General features: G+C 33.7%; 1 protein-coding gene across 6 annotated transcripts in view; it reads right to left on the bottom strand.

The window, feature by feature from the left end:
- The window catches only part of Usp47 (ubiquitin specific protease 47), a 59,599-nt gene extending 38,775 nt beyond the window's left edge, over positions 1–20,824 (bottom strand). The window contains exons 1-5 of one of the 6 annotated variants that reach the window (XM_069849179.1): positions 20,745–20,824; positions 20,088–20,170; positions 10,515–10,721; positions 3,459–3,741; positions 1,845–2,020 (exon numbers count right to left, since the gene is read on the bottom strand). In XM_069849179.1, coding sequence (XP_069705280.1) covers positions 1,845–2,020; positions 3,459–3,741; positions 10,515–10,718 — 663 coding nt within the window. In that variant the 5' untranslated portion in view covers positions 10,719–10,721; positions 20,088–20,170; positions 20,745–20,824. Of the gene's footprint in view, positions 1–1,844; positions 2,021–3,458; positions 3,742–10,514; positions 10,722–11,109; positions 11,237–20,087; positions 20,171–20,274; positions 20,416–20,744 lie in introns of those variants that run through there. The other 5 variants (XM_069849180.1, XM_069849181.1, XM_069849183.1 and 2 more) reach the window with 5 other exon arrangements.
- Positions 20,825–24,932: the final 4,108 nt, after the last annotated feature.

Here is a 24,932-nt window from a genome sequence, read left to right on the forward strand (position 1 = left end):
CATGAAATTTCAACAAAATCAGTGTCTCCCTGAAAGTCACATGGACTGGATAATGCAGAGTAAATTGTACCTGGCGTGTAACTGGCAGTGAACACTGTTAATAGTATCAAAACAAAACATTAAGTAAAAACTAGAACCCTTATCATCGGCAAAATGCCGCTCATTACTGGGATGATGAATGCCGAAGTTATATAGATGTAAATGCATTTCGAGGTATTTAGGAGTGATAGGGCCCATTTTTATTTTGCCTATTTAAGCTACTACTGCTTATTTTAAGAATAAGTGACTAGTTTTACCTGTTTAATATTTTAAAAACAAATTAAAAGTTCATTTATTTAATTACTATTTTAAATTATTTTAACAACCAACATTTAATTGCTTTCAGTTTACCTTTATTATGTGCGAATTTTATGTTGACTATCCCAGACTGTAACAACTTTACAGAATGTATTTCATTATTCAAAAGAAATTATCTGTATGCTTACGATCTTATGTCCACCCAAATAATGCCATTAGTGAAAAGTGCAAACTGTACCGTCTAAATATTCGCTTACAGGAAATAAAACAAATGTACCAAATGATCAAAGGTAATAATAATATACAGCTATGGTAGACAGAAGTCGATCTACACCAGCTTGCTTCAAACATACTGCAGTTACGTCAGTTAATGTAGAAAGACTTTTTCTGTGGTAAAAATTGCTTTATCTGATAGAAGGCAGTATTTAACATCAGAAAATCTAAATAGGTATGTACCTTGTGATAATGTGCAACGAATAACAAGGTATGTGCATGAATATCACATAAATTAAGTGATAAAAAATAGTATGCTTTTTCTAAAACTTACAGTGCCTTTTTCATGTTTTAATTGCCTTTTTTAACTATTATAAATATCTAAACATCCCATCTGTAAATGACGTCCTGCAGATGTCCCCGCCTGGAGATCCGAAAGGGGGACTATTTTACCTCCGGAAAACTTATCTGAAGGATTCTCTCTGATTCTAAAGCAGCATTATATGCAATAAATTCATATAAAATGATGTCAATCCAAATTAAAGAATGTCACAAAATGATCCAACAACTTCAAAAACTACAGAAAAGAATTCAATTGCAATGGATACCTGCACATTGCGGAATTGCTGGAAATGAAACTGCTGACTTTCTTGCCAAAAAAGGATCGAACTTAATTCAGAATACAAATACAAGCCTACCTTTTACATCCATCAAAAGATTAATTAAAAATAAATATAAAATCAAGCAAAACCAAGCACTATGTACCAAAGCCAAAGATAAAAAATGGAGCATTTTAATAAAAAAAACCAGAAATTATTCCAGAAATCCCACGTAAATCTGCAGTAGCAAAATTCAGACTGCTTACAGAACACGATTATTTGGCCAAACACTTGACTAAAATAGGAATTTACACAAATCCAAATTGTCCTCTATGCAACAAAGAAGAAGAAATGACTGAAGATCATCTCATAACCTGTGAAGTTCTACCTGATGGATCCACCACAGAGAAATATTGGAGAGCAAGAATGCTAATGGCTTCGTTGCCAAAGCCCGGCATTAGATAACAACAAACAACAACAACATCCCATCTGTAGTAATGTCAATGATGCAATCTAAAAATGGGTGGGGATACTGCATGTAGGTTTATAAACTGTATTGAGTAAAGATATTAACTTTTAATGCATATAAATCCAACCTCTTCTACTATAAAACACTTCAATACAGATTGAGTGTAACTGAACGATTCTGTAATGAAATATTAATATTACATTAATATCAATTGTAGTGGTACATTTAACTACAACTTTAAAAGCTTGAAAATAAATATGAATTACCTGTAGATTGAGGAACAATTTCTGTAATTGGTATGGTATGGATTTCACTGCTTCCACTTCTGAGCCATCAAACTCCCACTTATATAATGCGTTGCGAAATTCTGGCGTCATGTACAAAGCTTGAAGGAGACTGTTGAGGTAGCACGTCATAGCTTGGTTTACCAAACCAACATAGCCTGCAACATAATTATTTACATTATTAATCTGGACAATTTGATATAAGAGTATATACTCGTATATATTCATACAAACATTCTTCCTTCTGAAAAGACTAGCAGGAAAGAACTGGGGATGCTCTAGAAATACTTTGAACACTACATACAAAATGTTTATACAGCCAGTGCTGACATACTGCGAAGAAATTTTAATTCCTTCACCTTTCATAAACGAAATAGAACGTGTTCAAAACCAAGCTCTCAGACTCATTACTGGTGGAATCAAAACAACTCCAATAGATTTTATGAGATTCCTCACTAATATTAACAGCATCAAAATGACAATAGAAGAAAAAGCAGTGATTCAATATGAAAAACTTATCAGATTACCAGGAAACAATTGCCATTCATACAATCCTCTCTGTAGATTAAAAATTCAAAATCTTTCATATCCATGGTTCAAGAATTAAAACAGAAAATCAATATCCCGAATTTAAAAGAATACTTACAAATTAAACCAAACCCTTTAACTCTATTAAATATAGAGTATAATCTAAATTTAACAGAAGAAATAATGAAATCAGAAGTACACACTGAAATAATCAAACAATTGTCTTTAGAGACAATTAATATTAGGTACCCTCCACAAAACTGGCTTCATTTATACACTGACGGATCCTTGATCTCCAGAGAAAAAGGTGCCGGTGCAGGTGTTACGTGCTGTCTCTTCTCACTTTATAGATCTCTTGGGTATGGAACAACAAGTTTTGATGGAGAAATCATTGCAATAAGTGAAAGTCTCAGGAATCTTCTATGCCACATCAATAAATTTAAGAATGCAGTTATATTATTGTCAGACTCCAAAGCAGCTATTCTATCAATCGTCTCTAAACACACACCTTCATCTCAAATAGCAGAAATAACTAAAATGCTCTCTCAATTAATAACACTCAACAAAAGAATTGTATTCCAATGGATACCATCCCATTGTGGAATCCTGGGAAACGAGAATGCGGATGCTTTAGCAAAGAAGGGCAGCACTACTACTTACAGACCTGTTACTAAATCTACATATTACTCTGCGACAAGATTTATTAAATCTACATACTTAGACTTCAACAAACAAAATTTGATAACACAATCTCAAGGGAAAAAAAATGGAACTCTCTGTGTCACGAAAGTCGCCTCTAGCTGCATTTAGATTGGCAACAGGCCATGACTGTTTGGTCAAACAGCTGCATAGAATTGGAATATATCAGTCCCCTAACTGCCCACTGTGCAATTCAAACCAAGAAATGGATTCAGAACATCTCAAAATCTGTGCTTCAGTGGCTGACCATGATAATATCTTTGAAAATATTGGAGTGCAAGAGGTCAAATGACTTTATTGTCAAACGCATTAGAAAACAACAAACAAACAACATATTAATACTAGCAGGGGTAGGAAAGAGTTACTCACCGGTGTCATGCTTGATGAGAGCTGATGCATACGAGTAGTCTCCACTACTAACAACAGGAGGTGGTGGCGGTGGTGCCGGCGGAGGATGGGAGTAGTCTGCTGTTGCCGTAGGACTAGCTGAAGCTCCCAGCAGCATATCGTCTTCCCCATCTCCAGATATTGCAACTGCTTTGCGTCTTGGAGCTGTTGGCATGTCTGTAATTATGAACTGGTTACGGGCTCCAGAATCGAAGTTGACACCCACAGCATCGATAGTCTTTTCCTTATGTTCATTGAGGATAATCTAAAACAAACGAAATTAAAAAAAAAATATTATTACCCTTTACTTAACAATCTCACATTACATCTTTTGTCTTTGTACATGCACTTGTATAAATGTATGTACAGAAATATATATTTACATAAAGGATGTTTGAGTATAAGCAGATAGGTAATGACAAAATACAGTTACTGCGAGACTTATGCATATAAACAAGCTCTCATTCCCACTGGCAAGCCAAGCTGTGCTCACCCAGTAGCTCAGTAGCGTCATTGACTCTCTGTTGTGATAAGTATTCAGTTGAACAGCATAGGGTTATACAGGATGGAAGTGAAATAACTCTGCAGATTGAAATGGATGATAGGTTACACTTAAATGAATAGAAAACTTTAATATGTTTTGTGATTAAATGCACGGTTAATTATAAAATTAAGTTGGAAGTTTCAGCAGTCTGGCAACATCACCGCTAACACACTACTCTTTCTTCTCGTAATACAGCTGCAAGAAGTCAACAACCTCAGTCCTGTCTGCTAAAGTGAACTGCCCCCACCTCCTTCTCTGGCTACAACATTGCAACCTAATCCCAGTGTTCACTACCCTCAAAATTAGTACCGGTACTTATTAATTAAATTTACACAAAAATCATCCATGCTAATGAAGTAAGACAGAGGACTAAATAATTCTTTATTAGATCTTCTACTGATATGGACAAAAATCACGATCCTACTCGGAATAGTTACCAGAATAAGATGGTGTTAAACATTTAAGAAAAGACATTATTTCTGAAAATACTATGAACTTCCCACTAATATGTTACACTTTTTTGTAACATACAACCTGAGTTATTCACTCTCAAAATCTGCAGAGTTATTTCATTCCATCCTCTATACAATACGTTTTCTAAATGTGAAAACTGGAGATGTCAAAGACACTTTCGTTATGAGAAAGATTGTAATTACTGTCTCTGCCTCTAATCCCTACTGTCATTAACATATAACGATATGAGATGAGGCTCACGTTTTCATCTCTAACGCCCAGAGCAACTTCAGAATACACCATCACTATCACAAACACAATCATCATAGCACCACCACAACCATAAAAAGGATTAGACATATGTCCTGTTCCAGCTTCACTCACTACAATAATTTTATTAGATGGCATACACACCTTCCTTTGTAAAAGTCTTGTATTTTATATGCCAGCATTGGAATCCTACACTATTAAATTCCAAAGATAATTTAATTACAGTAGAACTTGGTTATAACGACATCCAAGGGACCTTGAAAATTATGTTATTATAAACAAGTGTCTTAGTAACCGAGATTCACATTATCAATCTAGTGGGTTGGAAAATGAAAAATAACAAACTTAATTAGACTTCTTTTAGATTTATGTATTGACTTTTAAGCCTACAATGAACATATTAAAATACACGTAGGCCTACAATTATAAATACAGTATTCTGTATTAAAACAGTTTGTTCAGTACTCACCAAACTATTTTACTTAGAAGTGAAGTAATCAGTCATTTTACTCTGTTGTCTTCTACTTGCCCAATACCCACTTTCTAGGACTAAATTAATTTCAGTTGCAATTTCACTGCTTCCTTCCCTAGCTTCATAGAACACGTTCATAATTCTAATGGCTTCTAAAGCGTCACTCACTTCTTTTAGTGGCCATACTGCATTAAAATGCGTGCACTTAGTGAAAACTTCCTGTCGAAACTGATCTAATACCACATGAATTCGGGCAGGTTACAATGGGGTGGGGAATCCGCCTGCATTCCAGAGGTCTATGACAGAAGGAGACTGTAAAGAATTTGTCAGGGTCAGATTTCAACAAACTATTTCTTAAAATACTTTGTTTCTTAGAAAATCTTATTCCAAACTGAGGTTAAAAATGATGTTATATGCGAGGTAGACACATATGCGTTTGTCGTATTAAGCAAGGTAGGAAAGCATATGTCTCATGGGGAATTAGTTGGGACCACAGAATATTTGACGTTATAGGCGAGGTGTCGCACAAAACGAGGTTGCTATAACCAAGTTCTACTGTATATGGAAAAGCATTTAATGTCATTTCCCTAACAATCTCTTGTTCTTCAAGAACTGGAGAATTCTATCACACAAAGGAAGAATAATCATTCGTGTTCTAATTTCTCCACTCACTTATTTGCACAATATCTGCTCTTAAGAGTTCAAGAAGAAAATAATCCACAAAAGAAATATAATTTAGCAAGAAGACCTCTTTCTAGGAGACTACGTTCTTATCAACTTTTAACATAAGAGATTATAGAATATGGCACATTCATGAAAAACATTTAATAGAACACCCAAACAACTGTAGTATCAAGACAGAAAACACGGGATATTTTTAGTTCACCTTTTAGTTGTGTAGAGCTGCAAAGGTGAATTAAAAAATATCCTCTGTTATACACCACATCAAACTAGATTACACTATCATATGCAAATGATGGAACCTGTGTCCATGAAATATTATTTTTAAGTCTTCTTTTTTTACTTGGTTATTTAGTGTCGATGGGATTGGTGATAGCGAGATGAAGCAGAGGATTCGCCATAGATTACCTGACATTTGCCTTACGGTTGGGGAAAAAACCCAACCAGGTAATCAGCCCAAGCGGGAATCGAATCTGCACCCAAGTGCAACTCCAGATCGGCAGACAAGCACCTTAGCCGACTGAGTTACACCAGTGGCTGAATTCGTTTTACAGAGATAGAAATAATACGTATACAATCATCATCTTAACAAGTACTAGGTTAAGCAAGTTAGCCACTACCCTAAACGAAGGGAGCCCATTGTACCACAGGTAGCAATAAGATTAGGACCCCTTTTCATATACTTATTTATTATACTGAGTGAACTGAAGTGAAGTCTATACACTTATGTCATTTTTAATGATTTTTTGTAAACAGGAAAATAATATTAAGAAATGTTTACAGTATACATATATTGTACAAATTTTATGTAAATCTGTGGAAAATTAATTTCATTACCTTTAATCTATATTTCTCTTGTTCTTTCTCATTTCTTTCTTCATTTCTTTTCTCAAATGAATTAGCTTTCTTCTTGTTAATTTGCAAATCTGTGTGTGCGTTTGGATGTGTATCATAATGTGTTTACCTGCCAAGCTAGTAACGAAAATTGAATGTAAAGTGCTGTGAGATCCAACGAGCAGTGGAGTTGCCAGCTGTGCACACAAGGTCACAATTTCATGAATGTTGTGGGAAGGTCTGATGGGGAATCTTGCCAGCAGTTTAGAGCCTAGTTTGGTAGAGTGGGGATGTACTGGACGTGTGTTGTGTACATTGTGACATTATTTGTGAGTGAGTGTTAGTGTTTGGCAAATAAGGAAAGTGAAATGGCTTTCACTGTAGCTCAGAGAAAGATTTATGAGAAAGGAAGGTTACAAGAAACTGAAGTGATGTTTTAAACGAGAATATCCGAAAACATGAGTTCCTTCACAATCATATGTTTATGAATGTTCGTAAGTGTAGATCTGCGTTTAATAAAAAGAAAAAGACTGTTGTAAATAAAAAAGATCTTACGGATGAAAGGGTTGGCATTCGAGCGTACTTTAAATTGAGTACCAGAAAATCTTTGGAAGTGGAGGATGGTCACTTTGAGCAATACATTTAAATTTGGTAAGTAGGCCTACTGTTATATTTTATTTATTTATTTACTCATTTCGTATATATTTATTTTTTGTTCATTAACTTAATTTATTATCCATTATTTATTTGAAATATCATACATAATTTTGCACTGAAACCACAAGAGCAAAAATGGCAATTATCTCGAAATCAGTTTTAACAGCCAACGAAAGAAAAGTTTAAGAAATAAATTTAAAATGAAGAAAGAAACCTGCAGAAACAACCCATTACAAGTTTTGACTACCACTCAAGGGAGAGTGTTTTTCTATTTCGTCTGTATCTCTAACCTCACTTCAAAGATTGGAATTTCTACAAGTCCACACTATCCTTTTTGTTTATTTTTATTGTTGCTTTAAAAGCATTAATAATTATTAAAGTATTAAGTTAAGAGAAGATTTAAACTCCTTTCTTAAGTTTTCAAAACATATGCTTCTCTTTTAAGTTTTATAACTTATTTATTTAATTTTTATTGATATTGGGGTAATAATATAGTATACAATAGCATATTACGATACAAGCTTGGAAAGTGCATTTTACAAAATCGAGGAAAAGTTTGAAAAATGAGTAGAGCGAGTTTTTCAATTTCCGAGACTTTGTAATGCACTTCAAAAACGTATATTGTATATTTTTGGCACGATCACATTTTTAAAACTGCAAATAAAATATATTTTGCACTGAAAATTTAGAGCAATATTATTCCAAAGCCTTCGCAAAACTGCACTGTAATGATAACCAAGTAACAATAAGTGCACTGTAATGGGTCTATTTCAGTATACTTTTATGTTATGAAGAATGGTTTCCTTAGCAACAAGTTTCTGTGTGAGAATTCTAATTTTCAAGGCCTAACAACAATAGCTGTAAAGACAACAAAAAAAACATTATCGTGCAAAAAATATAATACAGTTAGCATGGATCATAATAATATGACTTTCTACTGGTCGTGCATGAACATTATGTATGATTGCCAATCATCTGCTTTGAAGAATATTTTGCTGCATTAACGACCGTAAAATGTCAGTAAGCATTTCCTTTTACATTTTCCCTCTTTTCACTTGTGTGATCTGTAATACATTTGTATGTGAGCAATGACAGTATGAAATTTCTTACATTGAACTTAGAATAAAAAAAATTCTTCAGAATTGTTTCATATTTTAAAAAACAGTGACGAATAAAACAGAGTAGATTTCACATTTCCAAAAAAGTTTTCTTTAGAGGAATGCTGAAAAGATATACTGGATATACTGCACTATCTATAGAAGACAGCAGGCTTCCTTCCAGTGTTCAGCATGTAAGTGACAGATTAGTTGTGCTAGTTCTTAACACTTCAGTGAATATTTAAATTTGTATAATTATTATAAATTCTAAATTATGGTTTATTTAACGACATTCACAACTGCAGAGCTTATATCAGTATCACCAGTGTACTGGAATTTTGTCCCACAGGAATTCTCTTACATGCCAGTAAATCTACTGACATGAGCCTGTCGCATTTAAACACACTTAAATGCCATCAACCTCGGCCGGGATCGAACCCGCAACCTCGAGCATAGAAGGTCAGCGCTATACCAACTACGCTACCGAGGGCAAGTGAATATTATAGGATTCTAAATATTCAACATGAAAAGATTTTCAAGAACTGGTGATGGACAATTTATTTCACACAAATTTCTGTAAGAACTGCCATGTTTTTATTCATTGCGCAAAAAAATGTGACTGAAAACAGTCACTACTGTCCATCTGAGTGATTATGTCGCATGCTGGTTTCTCTCACCCGATTCTGCTGCCCTCTGTAAAGACTAGTGGCTGGCCGGTTAGGCTATTTCTTGAAAATATTTGCTGTACGGACTGGAAGTATATGTAATATTATATGGTACAACTGTTTAAAATAATTTAAAGAAAAGGGCCCCATTAAGTAAGTAACTGTCACATGATTTCCCCTGTTTTGACGACCCTGCAACATAAACACTCAGCAGGACAGTACAATGTCTCGAGTTATACATGAACAAAATTTGCAAACATAATGGTTATTAATTAAACACGTAACAAGAATGGGAAAATTTATAATGATTTACATATTATTTTAATTTTTTCTTACTACTTAGTTCTCAGAAGAGGAGAAAAAATTAATTGAAGAACAACTGTTTACAATGATGAGCCAGATTTTTTCTAAAATTTTAATGCAACTGATACATTAACAAAACATAAATATAAATGCCAAAATGTACTGAATTGGCTTGAGAATGTAACAAAATACATATTGTACTTTTATAAGTGTCGAATATTATTTGCTTATTTAGAGAAAAAATTAAGTTAAATCACCACGAAATAAAATTAATCAATCAATGAGATAGATATGTATGTAGGACCTTCCAGACTGAAAGACTGATAAGGGAGAAAGAACTATAAAATAAATTAGAGAGAGAAATTGGCTTGCAAAGAAATAGTACACACGTGCATATTACAAAACAACAAGTACTTCCTAGTCTACAAAAAATAAGAAAATAAAGAGAAGAATTAAATTCAGGTAGGCCTACTTCAACTTAATATTAACACAAACAGATGGAGTCTAAAATATTTTGACAAACAAGTATGTAACAAAACAGAAACTCTCAATTCTATTTATTTCTCAGACATTCAAAACAAATTATGACACTTCTCAAACATGCACTTCAATTAATTTTCTAAAAATTAAGAAGAAATCAAAATCAGACTGTTTTGAAATTGTAACTCAGTAAGAAAGCGTAGTACTACGCAAATTATTTATTTACTGTTGTCATTGTTTACAATGCTGCTGAAAATTTGAGGTCAATGCCACTTTTCTTGTGGCCTCCTAATAGAGAGAAACGATATACCTAGTTTCAATTATAATTATTCATGCCAACTTGCGAAAGTTGTTCAAAAGAGCTACTTTCAATGCAACAATGTGAAATGCGAATAGGGAAGGAAACCAAACAACTTAGAGTGAATCACTTCCACAGTCAATTTATGTCAGTTAAAAATTCCCCCGGAGTTATCAACAATCAAACTTCTGGGTAGACGGTAACTGACTAAGCTATGAATAACTAAATTATTAATAAATCAGGATAGTTTATGTAATGTTTGATTATGTAACATACAAACTTACGGATTCTCCATCTGAAGTACGTTGTAAGATGAGTTCAAAATTGTCAGGATCATACTGGAATTTTTGTCCAACTTCCTGAAACAATTCCTGGACTGTAGTTGAGGCAGGCAGTGACAGTGTGCTCTTAGTGCTTGTAGTAGCACTACTGGTGGTCATATCTTGAATAATGCATAGTGCACTTGCTTCTTCCAGTACACACACCATCCCCTGGAGACACATCACCCAAATCAATCTAAGCACAGCTAGACATCACAATCAAAGAAACGTCTGTGCCTCTTTCACTGCTGCAGCTTCTCTTTCTACTTATAGAAGACAATTCCCCCTCAGACTAAACAATAATCAACTTAAGAGCAATGTAAGCACAAATTAAAATGAATATCTTCTTTCAACACTGAACTTCACATCATCAATGACAAGTTACACTCCTACACAGTTCCTGATATAGTTTGCTTCCATGTGCTCCTACTGCAAGACAAAATGTTACAACACACCAGAATAACTAAGATGCTTTTATAGCCTCGATAAAAAATGTCAATAATTGACTTTAAGCAACAGAAGGAAAATTGATGTAAATGTATGTGTTTTTAATACTGACTGTCAAATAATGCAGAAAATCAATTTTAATATCTCAACAGAAATTTAAAAGTGTGGTTGGTATTTTAAGACTTCGCCTATATCATGTTGGAACTTCCTTATGTTGGCATATGTCCAAGTAGTTACGAATCCTACCAGAAGAGGGCAGTTTGAGGAAGGTTTGGAAGAAGACCAGGCTATATTTAGTAGGGACCAAGTTACTTAAAGGCCTTATTACACTAGGCATAAATTATCACATGACAAAATACAGTCAACATTACACATGACAGAATGAGCAATTGTTTGGTTTTCATTGTACTATATAAAACTACAGATCCCGTAAATTACACAATGTTTATAAAAACGTGTCAATGCACCTATAATGACAAGGTTTTATATAAACCACAAACATTCATCATAAAGCTGCATTTTTTCCTTAAGACAATGCTAGTCAAAATTCTTTATTCTACGAAATAAGTGACTTACACATAGCTGAAGCTTTTGTCTAGGGTAATACAGTCTTCACAGACTTGCGTCTATTCCAACTCGCATCATTGACCTCAGCACACAGGGAATTATTTGCTTCCTACTTGCACACAACTATTTCTTGTACAAATAAATATCGATCTCTTAAATTCTAGTACAAATATAATTATGTATGGAGCAGATTTGAAGATATGAAGAGGTTCACAGCAGAAAATACTGTACAATAATGCAGTTTAATTCTGATGAGGAAGAGGAAGGCAGAGTCACGCGTTTTCTTGTACTTTTTGTAGCTATTTCTGACTGTAAATAGGTAACTTCGAATTACAGCATTCTAGTGAAATGTTACGAGACTGTCTTGTCCGCAAGTTGTGTGGCTATGCCAATGCACAGTACCTCACCCTTTAAACTGAAATATATAAAATAATGGTACAATAATTTTACAAGTGCCATAATTCTTTACGCAAACATTTTCGTACTGAAACATAAAACCGCTTCTTTGACACAGAGTTTAGAGAAATTAATATGATTAGGAGAAAGGAGGCTACTTAGATATGTAGTAAATATACTATTTAAATTACCTAAGGCATTTACTTATATACATCTAATTTACGCTCAATATATGTGTGAAAATATTACAGAATGTCCCAAGTGCAGTGCATTCCATATTATCAATTTAAATGAGTCTTCTTCTGTCCTATAAAAATTAGCTATTTAGTTGGCTACCATGAACACAACACTGCAAAACTGCATTAACTTCTCAAGTTACATTACGTACAGTAACTGTTCATTTCCCTCGTATTTATTTTGGCCAGATATCTGTCAGTTTCAGGTATTTCTGAAGAAGCTACTATGGCTGTCATACCAGTCAGTGTTAGTCTCTCCAAATAATTCCTTTATTTGCACCTTATTTATTATTCACTGACATTTTTGTCATCCTTCCAACAGGTTCCTTTCAATTCCGATGCCATGTTTTCATAAATTTTTCGATGTACTGTACCTTGTTGACAGATCAGAATCTGAACAAATTGTATGCCAACACTGAGTCGACATTGCATGATGCCTCAATGTGGTTTAAGGGCAATGGATTTTTATTAAATGAAGATAAAACACGCAAGGTTATTTTTAGTCCTCATAATCATGATTCTGTAAACAGAACTTGTAACTGTAAAATTTCTTGGCATATTTCTTGATTAACTGACATGGGATAAACATATGAATAAATTTTGACTAGACTTTCTAGATTTTTATATTTATTGAAAAAATTGGTGTGCATCGTAATATTAATGTTGTACCTATTGTGCTTTTTTTCAATCTATAATAAAATATGGTTTGATTTTTTGAAGCAATAACATTAAAGTTTGCCAATAGCATAGAAAAGGCAGTAAGAATTTTAACAAGAAAACACTCATTGGCACGCTGTAAAAATTTATTCATTGAACTAAAAATTTTAACTCTACTAAATTTGTATATTTATATGTTACGGTATGTATCTTATGGAACAACATTACAGACATTGGTCAAAACAGAGGTCATGCAACAGCAGTCATACTTTCCAACGTCCTGGAGAAAGGCACAAAATGGCATTATCTCTGAATAGCACCAGGGTTTGCCCTACAGAAACTGTAAGTAAAATTAATTGTTCAATTCTTATACTTTACAATTAGCAACCATTTTGATACTTCACAAATAATCCTTCAATTTCAGTACTCTATATTTAATTGTTCTAATTTGATATTTTGTTAATAAACTTAGTAATAGTGAATATTTAAACTTGTCATTATTTCGAAAGCCTGAGATCACGTTCTAAATAAGGAATCCTTCCTATCCATAAGCAAGTGTAGTATATAAATCATGTCAGAGTTAGGAAGTACACTGCAGTGTCTAATTCGTTTGTGTTGTCTTGATAAATTTGTTGCTATGCCTAAAGGGCCAATTCATCTACATCATGGATGACAAACAAAAAGCAATGTAGAAGTTTCTAGATTATAGTCCCATTAATTTCTCAAGTGGTTATTACAATGTATTGTATTACTGAGTAATTACAGAGGCTGTATCTCTAGACTTATTTGTTTAGTTACGGCATATGTCTTGGGCCAGGTAAACATCAAATATCTATTATTACAACATGTAATATCAAAGCAGAAACAATGCAAAAATTATATCCGACTCACTTAGCGCAGGACAATCACATTAATACAATAATCCAATTCTGGTATCAGCAGAAAAAAATCCTTTATTAAAGAAATTAATTTTACTTTTCAATGCGAATTCAGCCTAACTTTCCAATCCCTCATATTTAAACCAACTTATAGGAAATATGGGCAGAGTTATCATCTCACATTTTGCTGGATTGTCCAGATCTAAGCCAAATCAGGCATCATTCTTTCAAGGTTGTCTCCGAGGAATTTTAGGAAATTAAACCAAGAAGCATCACAAAGCTGGTAACACAATGTGGTTTTCTGGGTTCATCGCAATGCCGGTGCCACATTGCTGCCTTCTCGGTTGATTTCCAATTTATGGGATTCACAATGGGTCATTTGTACCCATGTTCCACAGGAGTAATCTACTGTACACCCCTTCCTCAGAAGAAGAATCCTCGGATCAGAAAGTGAAGGTCTCTCTTTACAAAATGATCAACAAAAAGAGTTCTTTCGTGCCAGAGACTAATAGTATGTGTAAGTACAAAAATTAAATTTTTGTGCCCTCACAATACAAGTCATTTAACACTAATTGAATTTTAAAAAATTACAATGCAATGCAAATAAATCAGAAACACAAAATATTTTGACGTTTCATTCATTTCAAATCATCACGAGTTTATGTTGTCAATAATTTGGAAACTTCAAACTTCACGAAAGAGTTATAAATTCCCTAATTTCTTATAGAATTAGTAAGGTCCTGATTTTCTGCTGAAATAGCCACTTTAATGCATATTTCTCATTAACAAATTTTATTGAAGAGCCTATTTCCTTAAAATTTCACACACACACAATAAATACAATATAAAATTCTCAGCATTCAACACATAGCTCCAAAACACACATCAAATAGCTTCAACACTATCTCCACAAATGGTTGATAAGCACTGTATGCTGGTTGTAAAATTAGAATGTCAAACAAAGAGATAGTCAAGAGATATGAATGCTACCAACCGGCAGAAAAATTAACTATTAAAGCAGCTCACAACATACAAACATTTCTGAATGCAATTTTTAAACGAACCATCAAGGAAGAGGCCAAACAAGAGAAATAAAGACTAGAACCGCACTGAAACACGTTTTTTAGGAGTATATTTAGTAACTTTCATAATGAAAGGGTCTTTTTTCGTGACAACCAACATAATTCGTGCAAACCAACAAATTTCGCGATATTTTGCAGCTTTATTTCGATTCATGCAAGACATTTAGGTGTCTTGATACCAGAGGCGTATACTGGTTAAAGGGTTTGGGCTACCGCTGACCCTATTATTACACAAAATATATCTAACAATTACTTTAATTTTAATTACTATGGTAAAACTAATAATACAAAATTATTACATTATGTTATATTATAAACTTTTTCTTTTGTAATTTCCTTGGGCTACTGCCGGTAGCCCGCAAAATACGCCCCTGCTTGATACACTTTTTGTAATATCAAAAACAAATGCAATGTTGTTGTTGTTGTCTAATCCTTGCCATTGATAGTGAAGCCATTAACACTCTTACTCTCCAATATTTTTCTATTATGGATCCAGCAGGTAGAGCATTATAGGTTTGAAGATGGTCTTCAGTCATTTCTTCTTCTTCTCGAACACACAGAGGGCAGTTTGGGTTATTGTAAATTCCTATTTTAAGTGCTTCGTTAAACAGTCGTGTTCAATGACAAGTCTGAATTTTGCTACTGCAATTTTGGAAGGTGCTTGAGGAATAGTTTCTGTTTATTAATAATGATATTCCACTTTTTGTCCTTGGCTTTGTTGTGTAGTTCTTGGTTGTGTTTGTCTTTGTACAGTGCATCATTTTGTTATTCATACAAGGCCAAATCTATTATAAAAACAGAATTTTGAAATAAGTTATTGCATATATTAAATTGTATTTTAATAGTTTGAATATAGAGACATAGCATGTCCAAAGCAAAAAGCACTTCAAAAATAAAATATTTTATTTATAACAAAATAAGTATTTTTAATCCAAAATACAAGCCACTTTTTTATTCATACACTTGAGTACGTAGTAGGCATGTTTGCATTTCTTACACAGCACAAACAGTCGTGGATCAGACCAGACACAGATTGTTCTGTTTGTTTACCTCTTCACGTAGTGCTCTTCAAGATGAACAGGCAATTTGTAAATAAAGTCACACAACAGTGCAGTATGTTAATAAATTTAAATATACAGGTTTGGTACAGAATATACCAAGAAAACCGAAACGAATGAAGTTAAGGGCATTGGGAACCTCCTAACTTAAAACATGTTAAATTAATGATATTTACTGTACTCTTCTCTAAAACTGTTGGGAGTAGAACAATGAAACGGGCGTGCTTCCGAACATGGGCAGCGGGATTTCCCTAAGGTTAGAGTCCAGTTTAGGTGTGTGTATATTAATCGAAAAAAAAAAATGTCATATAAACATGCGTCCGCTAAACTGGAGAATTCCCACGGTATCTTTGAACCGTGCCGTTACGTTTAGCACCAAATTTAAGTAAATACACAATCTCGCCAACATAAGAACACGACGTTGGTGTGTGGCGTTGTTGTAGGGAGAAATTTGTTTCTTTTCTCTCTCTACCTCCTTCGTTCTGAACATTACTGAGAGATAGCACCACTGTTAGCTACAAGATATATTTGCGCAAATATATTGAAGTAGATTACGTGACTTATTACGTGACTTAGATGAGAGTCTCGAGACAAAACAGTTTTGCTAAATATTTTTTTTTATTAAATGTTAAGCACAGGAACGCCATTTCGTAATTTTATTTAAGAAACAAGCCAAACAAATTATCTTTGCATCAAAAACGGATGCTCCCTGGACCAAATTATCGTATTTTATAATTGTTTGAATGCAACAGAAGCTAGAAGTCTTGCACTTGACTAATGCAGTGAATTATTTAAGAATATAGTCGCGAATTTTACTACCACCATTTCGATTGTGTTTTGTTCGGCACGGCTCGGTACGGCCTGGTGACTAGTGGCCAGCGAGTAACGTCGACTATCGACATTGCTCTGCCGTGGGTATTATCCAGTTGTTCCTTTTGTCATATTCTCAATATTTTCTAGCCCCTAATTTTCGATTAATACACACACACCTAAACTGGGCTCTAACCTTAGAGGAAATGCCGCTGCCCCTGTTCGGAAGTGCACCCCCATTATTTAAAAAAAACCCGTCTCAATTTAGAATAACTCTTCTCGGGTTCTCAGCCAGGTTTGTTGGAGATTTGCTTCCAAGCTTTCGATAGCTAGCTCTGCCATCTTCTTCAGGGAATGATGGGCAAATCTCCAACTCACCTGGCTGAGAACCCGAGAAGAGTTATTCTACATCAAACGCCGGGAAAGCCTCAAGTCATACACCATCTCAATTTATGCTACAATACCAACTAAATGCACACAGAAAACTTGAAATAAATCTAACCACTAGAAGCTGAATAAAATAAGTATAAAAATCCTTCAAATAACTGTCTTATTTAACCTAAAGAATGATACAAATAAATTACATTAGGTCATTTACATAGTCGTCACATTTTGATTGTATAAATAACTGTCTTATTTAACCTAAAGGATGATAAAAATAAATTACATTAGGTCATTTATACAATCAAAACGTGACGACTATGTAAATGACCTAATGTAATTTATTTGTATCATCCTTTAGGTTAAATAAGACAGTTATTTATACAATCAAAACGTGACGACTATGTAAATGACCTAATGTAATTTATTTGTATCATCCTTTAGGTTAAATAAGACAGTTATTTATACAATCAAAACGTGACGACTATGTAAATGACCTAATGTAATTTATTTGTATCATCCTTTAGGTTAAATAAGACAGTTATTTATACAATCAAAACGTGACGACTATGTAAATGACCTAATGTAATTTATTTGTATCATCCTTTAGGTTAAATAAGACAGTTATTTATACAATCAAAACGTGACAACTATGTAAATGACCTAATGTAATTTATTTGTATCATCCTTTAGGTTAAATAAGACAGTTATTTATACAATCAAAACGTGACGACTATGTAAATGACCTAATGTAATTTATTTGTATCATCCTTTAGGTTAAATAAGACAGTTATTTATACAATCAAAACGTGACGACTATGTAAATGACCTAATGTAATTTATTTGTATCATCCTTTAGGTTAAATAAGACAGTTATTTATACAATCAAAACGTGACAACTATGTAAATGACCTAATGTAATTTATTTGTATCATCCTTTAGGTTAAATAAGACAGTTATTTATACAATCAAAACGTGACGACTATGTAAATGACCTAATGTAATTTATTTGTATCATCCTTTAGGTTAAATAAGACAGTTATTTATACAATCAAAACGTGACGACTATGTAAGTGACCTAATGTAATTTATTTGTATCATCCTTTAGGTTAAATAAGACAGTTATTTATACAATCAAAACGTGACGACCATGTAAATGACCTAATGTAATTTATTTGTATCATCCTTTAGGTTAAATAAGACAGTTATTTATACAATCAAAACGTGACGACTATGTAAATGACCTAATGTAATTTATTTGTATCATCCTTTAGGTTAAATAAGACAGTTATTTATACAATCAAAACGTGACGACTATGTAAACGACCTAATGTAATTTATTTGTATCATCCTTTAGGTTAAATAAGACAGTTATTTGAAGGATTTTATACATATTTTACTCATATGTTAACTTGTCGGACCAATATGTCTTTTAAACTAGAAGCTGAGATATGGTACAATTTATAGAGAAAAATACATATTTACGGAAAATGGCTGCCAAAGTTATCAGAACACTCCAGCTGCATAATCCTCATCTTAGATAAAAATTTTTAAAATCTATTTTCATACTAATAATGTGCATAAATGATATACCTTTGGAAAGAGAAATTTTTCAGAAAATATAAATCAATAAAAAAATAAAAATTGAAACTTTTGAGCATATTACAGTGTCCTGGTGCCCTTAAATGAAAAAGCGGTACAAGTCATTGTGAGACAAGTTAAATCGAATCCTATGGTACCTGTAAGTGTTCCAAAACTGAGATCATCACTGGAAGTAACTACTGGTAAGAAGGTATGTACTGAGACTGCCTGGAAGGTATTTTGTAGACACGATTACCACAGTAGAATTATAAGAAAGAGGCCATTTGTTAGTAGGAAGAACCGAACAGCAATACTGAAGTTCGCAAAAGAACACAAAAATAAGGACAAGGAGTTTTGGAATAATGTTGTCTGGTCTGATGAGACTAAAGTTAACCTATTTGGCTCTTTTAGAGTAACCCTGTTTAATACATAGCAAATAGATTGAGTTCATTTTGAAGCATAAGTTAAACAGTTTGCCTATTGAGTACAAGGTATGAATATGGGGAAAAAAAATTGTCAATTCTGTTCTAAACTTTTACTCTGGGTCCTTATGCACGCAATTAATTGAAAACTTATAATATATCAACAGTGAACATCACCTACTCAAGTTGTTCCTCCATTCAAATGATTCATTAGACAGATAGCCTACAAGTAACCAAATTATTTTAATTCTCAAATAGTTCAATAATTCAATTAGGATTCATATCTAATGACCCCTACCCTATTATCTCCTGGCTTAGTTGTCTCATAAGTGAAGTCATATTGGTGTCACTTCTGAGGTTCAAACCTGTCTTCGGATAGCCTAGTTGACTAAACAACATCATCTATAATGACTGAAGTGAAGGAACAGTAGGTTGCAGGAAGAGGAGGACAAAGACAAGAAGAAAAGGGCTGTAGAAATTTTGACGAGGAAGAGAATTAAATGTATTAATCACCTTAACAGTAACTTTGTAATTACTACTATAAATTGTTGTTTGCCATTCACAACATTAGATAGTCCTACTAGTAAATATTTTGTATTTCCAGTCTAGAGGTTTAGTTTAATAAAGGCGAAAGCAATCAAATAGCTTACTGAAACTTCATCTTGCGTGGATATTCATAAGATAATATGCTTTAATAAGCTAAAATTTTTCTTCCAATTACATCGAATAAGGTTCAATCCTACTGCCAATTAGTACAATCATTAAGATTCCTATGTTCCTACTGCCAATTAGTAGGCCTACTATCCTTCTGTCGCTTATGTTCACTGTTTGAACAGTATTACACAACATGTTAAATTATTTTTATATTATTTTATCAACTACAATGAACAAGAATAATCAAAACACATCCAATTACTCCATTGGTACATTGCTTCCTAAAAGCCGCGATTCCTTACAACACAGACCTTTTGTATCATAACAAAAATAAAATCATAATTTTATATTTTACAATAAAAACTCACCTATTGTCAAATATGATGACTGTTCTCAAGATTCTTCAGAATCAGATCACTGATGACAAATTCCAATCGTGAATTGCCAAAACCTGCAACATGTCCATAAGCCAAGTCGTCAACTTACTTCGAAATTAAGAATTTTGCTTTAGATATTACAATAACTATTACTCTTCGCAGATATTATATACAATACCTACCACATAACACACATGACCTCCATTTAAATCTCTATTTTCTAATGACTCAAGGACTTTCATATGCCGACAAACAGCGGTAAACAGACTATTAAAGGAGTTGGATTAAATGTCTAATGTTTATTGAAAAAATATTGTATTTTTAAATGGGTGTGGCTCACATCACTAACAAATTAATAACACATATTATTCCTATGCAGTGACCATCACTTTGTCGGGATCGGGATGCGACTTAATCCCCTCCCATTTCCAAACCCATCCATAGGAACCATTTCATTGGTTCATTTGACTTATCATTTTACATCAGGTGTTTACGTCACTTCGTTTACGCCAGTGAAAAATTACATGAAATTCCTAACTCCCTTTAATTTTGAACGAAACGTTTCTATTGGGGAACATACACATTTCAGATGCAATAGCATTCTACGCAAGTATATCAAAGGCAAATGGAAAAAAAAAATGAACTCACCAATTTCAATTCTATCACATGTGGTCTTCAACCCGGAAATCAAAATAGCCTAACGCCATTTTGAACCATATGACTCGGAGGATTTGTGTTGGAATGTGAAATTTCCTCGAAACTTACGTCTTCTATGTACGCGCATGAATACAGTTTCTCTTTTCGTCTACATGATTGTGGTTGTTCCCTACTCGAGTGATTTTTTTTTTAAATACAAAAGTTCACGTTCACGAAAAAGGCACGAAGCCCGAAACAAAATAAAATTGAGTAATTATTCTCAATTTTATTTTTTCTTCCTCCTCACCTCCTTCAATTATTATTATTATTATTATTATTATTATTATTATTATTATTATTATTATTATTATTATTATTATTATTCATAGTTTCCTGCCCAAGACAGGGTCTTTCACTGCAAACTCTTCCTCCTCATCTCCTTCTATTATTATTATTATTATTATTATTATTATTATTATTATTATTATTCATAGTTTCCTGCCCAAGGACAGGGTCTTTCACTGCAAACCTAGCATTTCCCAATTGTTCCTATTTTCTGTCTTCCTCTCAGTCTCTGTTATGATCCATATACTGGTACCGGTATCTTAATGATGTCGCCAGTCATCTGATATCTTCTTCTGCCTTCTGCCCTGAATTTTTCTGCCGTTCACCCTTTCCTTCCAGAGCATCCTTCAGTAGGCAGTTTTTTCTTAGCCAGTGTCCCAACCAATTCCTTTTTCTCTTCCTGATCAGTTTTAGCATAGTCTTTTTTCATCCACTCTTTCCAACACAACTTCATTTCTTATTCTGTCTATCCATTTCACACGCTCCATTCTTCTCCACATTTCAAATGATTCTAGTCGCTTCTCTTCTTGTTGTTGTTGTTGTTGTTGTTGTTGTCGTCGTTGTTGGGCTTTTTCCACCTTCAGTGATTTACCTCTAATGCTCTTTCTTCTCAATAGACAAGAGCACATTTCACCAGTCGTGATACTTATCTGACATAACATGGCCAGCCTGTTGTGGAAGGTGAGATGATAACTGTAAAGGCAAAAAACGTCAATTGTCTTGATCCTTTTCCAAAAAGGATGCATATGAAAAAAAAAAAAAAAGATGACAACAAAATGTTGTTATGAAGGATTATAGGATTGGAAAGGAAACAGGTCGTGGCCTTATAATATTATTACTCGTAATATCACTAATATGCCAGCATTTACTGGAGAGACTCGGGAAAAACCCAAATCAGAATATCTGACCCCTGGGATCGAATCGCGGACCTCCTAAATACAAGAATGGAAGTGTTAACCACTACACCACCGTGCTTGGTATTATTATTGCTTCCTGCGCAGTAGCACTGTGTTCTAAGCCGTCATGCTCAGATTCATATTATGATCTGAGTCCTGTTGTTCTTATTTAGTCAACTGTCGGAAGACAGGTCTGAACCTCACAAATGATGGCACCACTTATGAGGTAACTAGGCTAGAAGATAATCAGACTTCAGATTATATAAACAATTGTTTTTCCTCTGACATATCGTCAAATGAGATGTACTGCCTGATAATAAATGGTCTGTGTCCTCATGAAGGAAAATTTAATTAATATTTTCTCATGAAATTTCGAACAGTGCCTAGGATCAATGACTACCTAGCACCACAGTCTAGTATATACAGTCACAAAGCTCAATACGTAGGGAATATGCATCCACAGATAGTTGCTAACCACTAGGATTGCTACTATCGCCTCATAACAGTCAATGCGAAATAGTACCGGCACAGTCTATTGTTCCTAGTACCTTCACAACTCAAGCTTCGTGACTGTATATACTAGACTGTGCTAGCATTGTGATCAATTTGGGGAGCTACAGTAGGTAGTAAAATCCAGTTCTGTGAAATAGCTGTAATGACTGAAGCGATAATCATGCTTACCACATAATACACTCGTGACTCGTACTGTTGGATGATCATTCACCTTTGCTGAGGAAGGTAGATGTGAAGAGAACAGTCAGCTCGTCAACCTTAGCTCTCTATGGGTTATCACATCCAGGATAGAAAATCTTTATCATTATATGGTATAGTCGGAGGCACCTATTTTGGCAGATGACCTCGATGACATTTCCAGTAGGCGAGCCAATATTGTTTCTGTAAGCTGCGAGAATGAGATGCGATAACATTCTGAGTCGTTCATATTTTCATAACAGCAGCTCATATCAATTATCCTTATTATGAAACACACCACGGTACAGTCCTACTCAAAGAATACCTTTAATAAATGTAAATGACTTCCGTTCGCAATGATTTTACAATACGTCTCCTACATTTTCTAAATTAAATTAATTCTTAATTAAAAGGAAAATTCTACCCTTACCAGATCAATATACAAGATTTGTCCAGTAATAATCTAGGGATCGTCTACTGGTGGTGCGACAATTGAAGTTAATAAAATTACGATTCTTCTTAATAATCAAAATATAATTTGGTTAATTGGGTAAAATTGCATGCTGCGGAAGTTAGATTTATATAAGAGTATAATAAATAGGATTGTAATGGATATTACAAGGGCAATAATTTCTTCACACGCACATTGTGAATAGAACAGAGAAGAAAGCATTTTAAAATATTCGAAATCGTACAAAATATCGGAGAAACCAATTTTTCCTGCACAAATTGCACCAATTGAAAAATATAATTACCATTCACAATAAATACTGTATTTTATGGATTCTAAAAAGTTTATTAATCTAGAGGTATTGGCTGATGACTATATTAAATTCCAGCACAACATTCATTCAGAATATGTAGAAATTACACTTTGGATTTTACTAAATGTATAGGCCTACTATCAAAAGGTGTTACATACCCCCTTAAGTACTGTACATGTGTTACCTGTGCGATATCCGATGTTTAATTTTTTTAAATATAATTCATAGTACTGAAACTGCCATATTGAATTCGCACAAATTGTATTATTCGTAATTTTCGTCTCGAAAACCCCTAAGATATCTAATTTAATTTTTCACCCATTTTTGTCCCACTCCACCACTTTAGGGACAAAGTCGGGCTAAATAATACCTTATTCGTATTCTGTGATCGCAAAGATCCCCAGATATCGAATTTCATCGAGATCGGATGACATGAGATTTCTCACTCCCTTCTGCTTTTCATCAGTACCTTAGGATATGGTATTTTAAAAAAATCTAAGAATGTTTAACCAATATTGTAGAGAGTAACCTTCACTTTAAATTTTACGTCTCTAGTTAAATATAGTTTAGTGAATTTTTAAAATCGTCGACTTCTTTCTCTCTCCTCTCTGCTCGGAAGTAAAAAAAAAAAAACTGAAGTTAATTCAAGGGAGTAGCCTACATGAAATTGAATTTTTTTACTTTTCTTATACATTTTAGAAACAATTCTGAGAGATGAGATGAATAGTCTAATCCAATTTTATGAGTGAATCTTTGTATTAAATTTAAAGGCTGCACGTCTGCTGGTTAAACAAAATAAATTGGTATAATTATTTTGATCATTACTGCTTCCCATTTTCCATCCCTTAATGTTCGTATTTCGTAAAACTCAGTCTTATCTATTGACTAAGGATTAACATATTTCCATATACATATATATTTCCATATATATAACAGATTATATTTCCATTTCGTACAATATTCTGGTCACGAGAGATAATCATATACTTTGTCTTTTCGGGATTTATCACCAAACCTATCACTTTATTTGCTTCAAGTAAAAATTTCCGTGTTTTCCCTAATCGTTTGTGGAGTTTTTCCTAACATATTCACGTCATCCGCATAGACAAAAAGCTGATGTAACCTGTTCAATTCCAAACCCTCTCTGTTATCCTGAACTTTCCTAATGGCATATTCTGGAGCGAAGTTAAAAAGTAAAGGTGATAGTGCATCTCCTTGCTTTAGCCCGCAGTGAATTGGAAAAGCATCAGATAGAAACTGGCCTATACGGACTCTGCTGTAAGTTTCATTGAGACACATTTTAATTAATCGAACAAGTTTCTTGGGAATACCAAAGACACATATAGACTACTGTAATATTTGTTTAGTTTTTGGAGGTGTCTGTCCAGAGTGCACAAATACTCAGGCGTGCATGTTTACTCTTATGTCCTACCCATTCCACTGCGACAGAGATAACAACCGATCTTGCAGCGGTGAGAACTCGCTCTCCAGATCGCATTAAGAAA

Source organism: Periplaneta americana, chromosome 16 (genome assembly GCF_040183065.1).
Source record: "Periplaneta americana isolate PAMFEO1 chromosome 16, P.americana_PAMFEO1_priV1, whole genome shotgun sequence".
NCBI lineage: Eukaryota > Metazoa > Arthropoda > Insecta > Blattodea > Blattidae > Periplaneta > Periplaneta americana.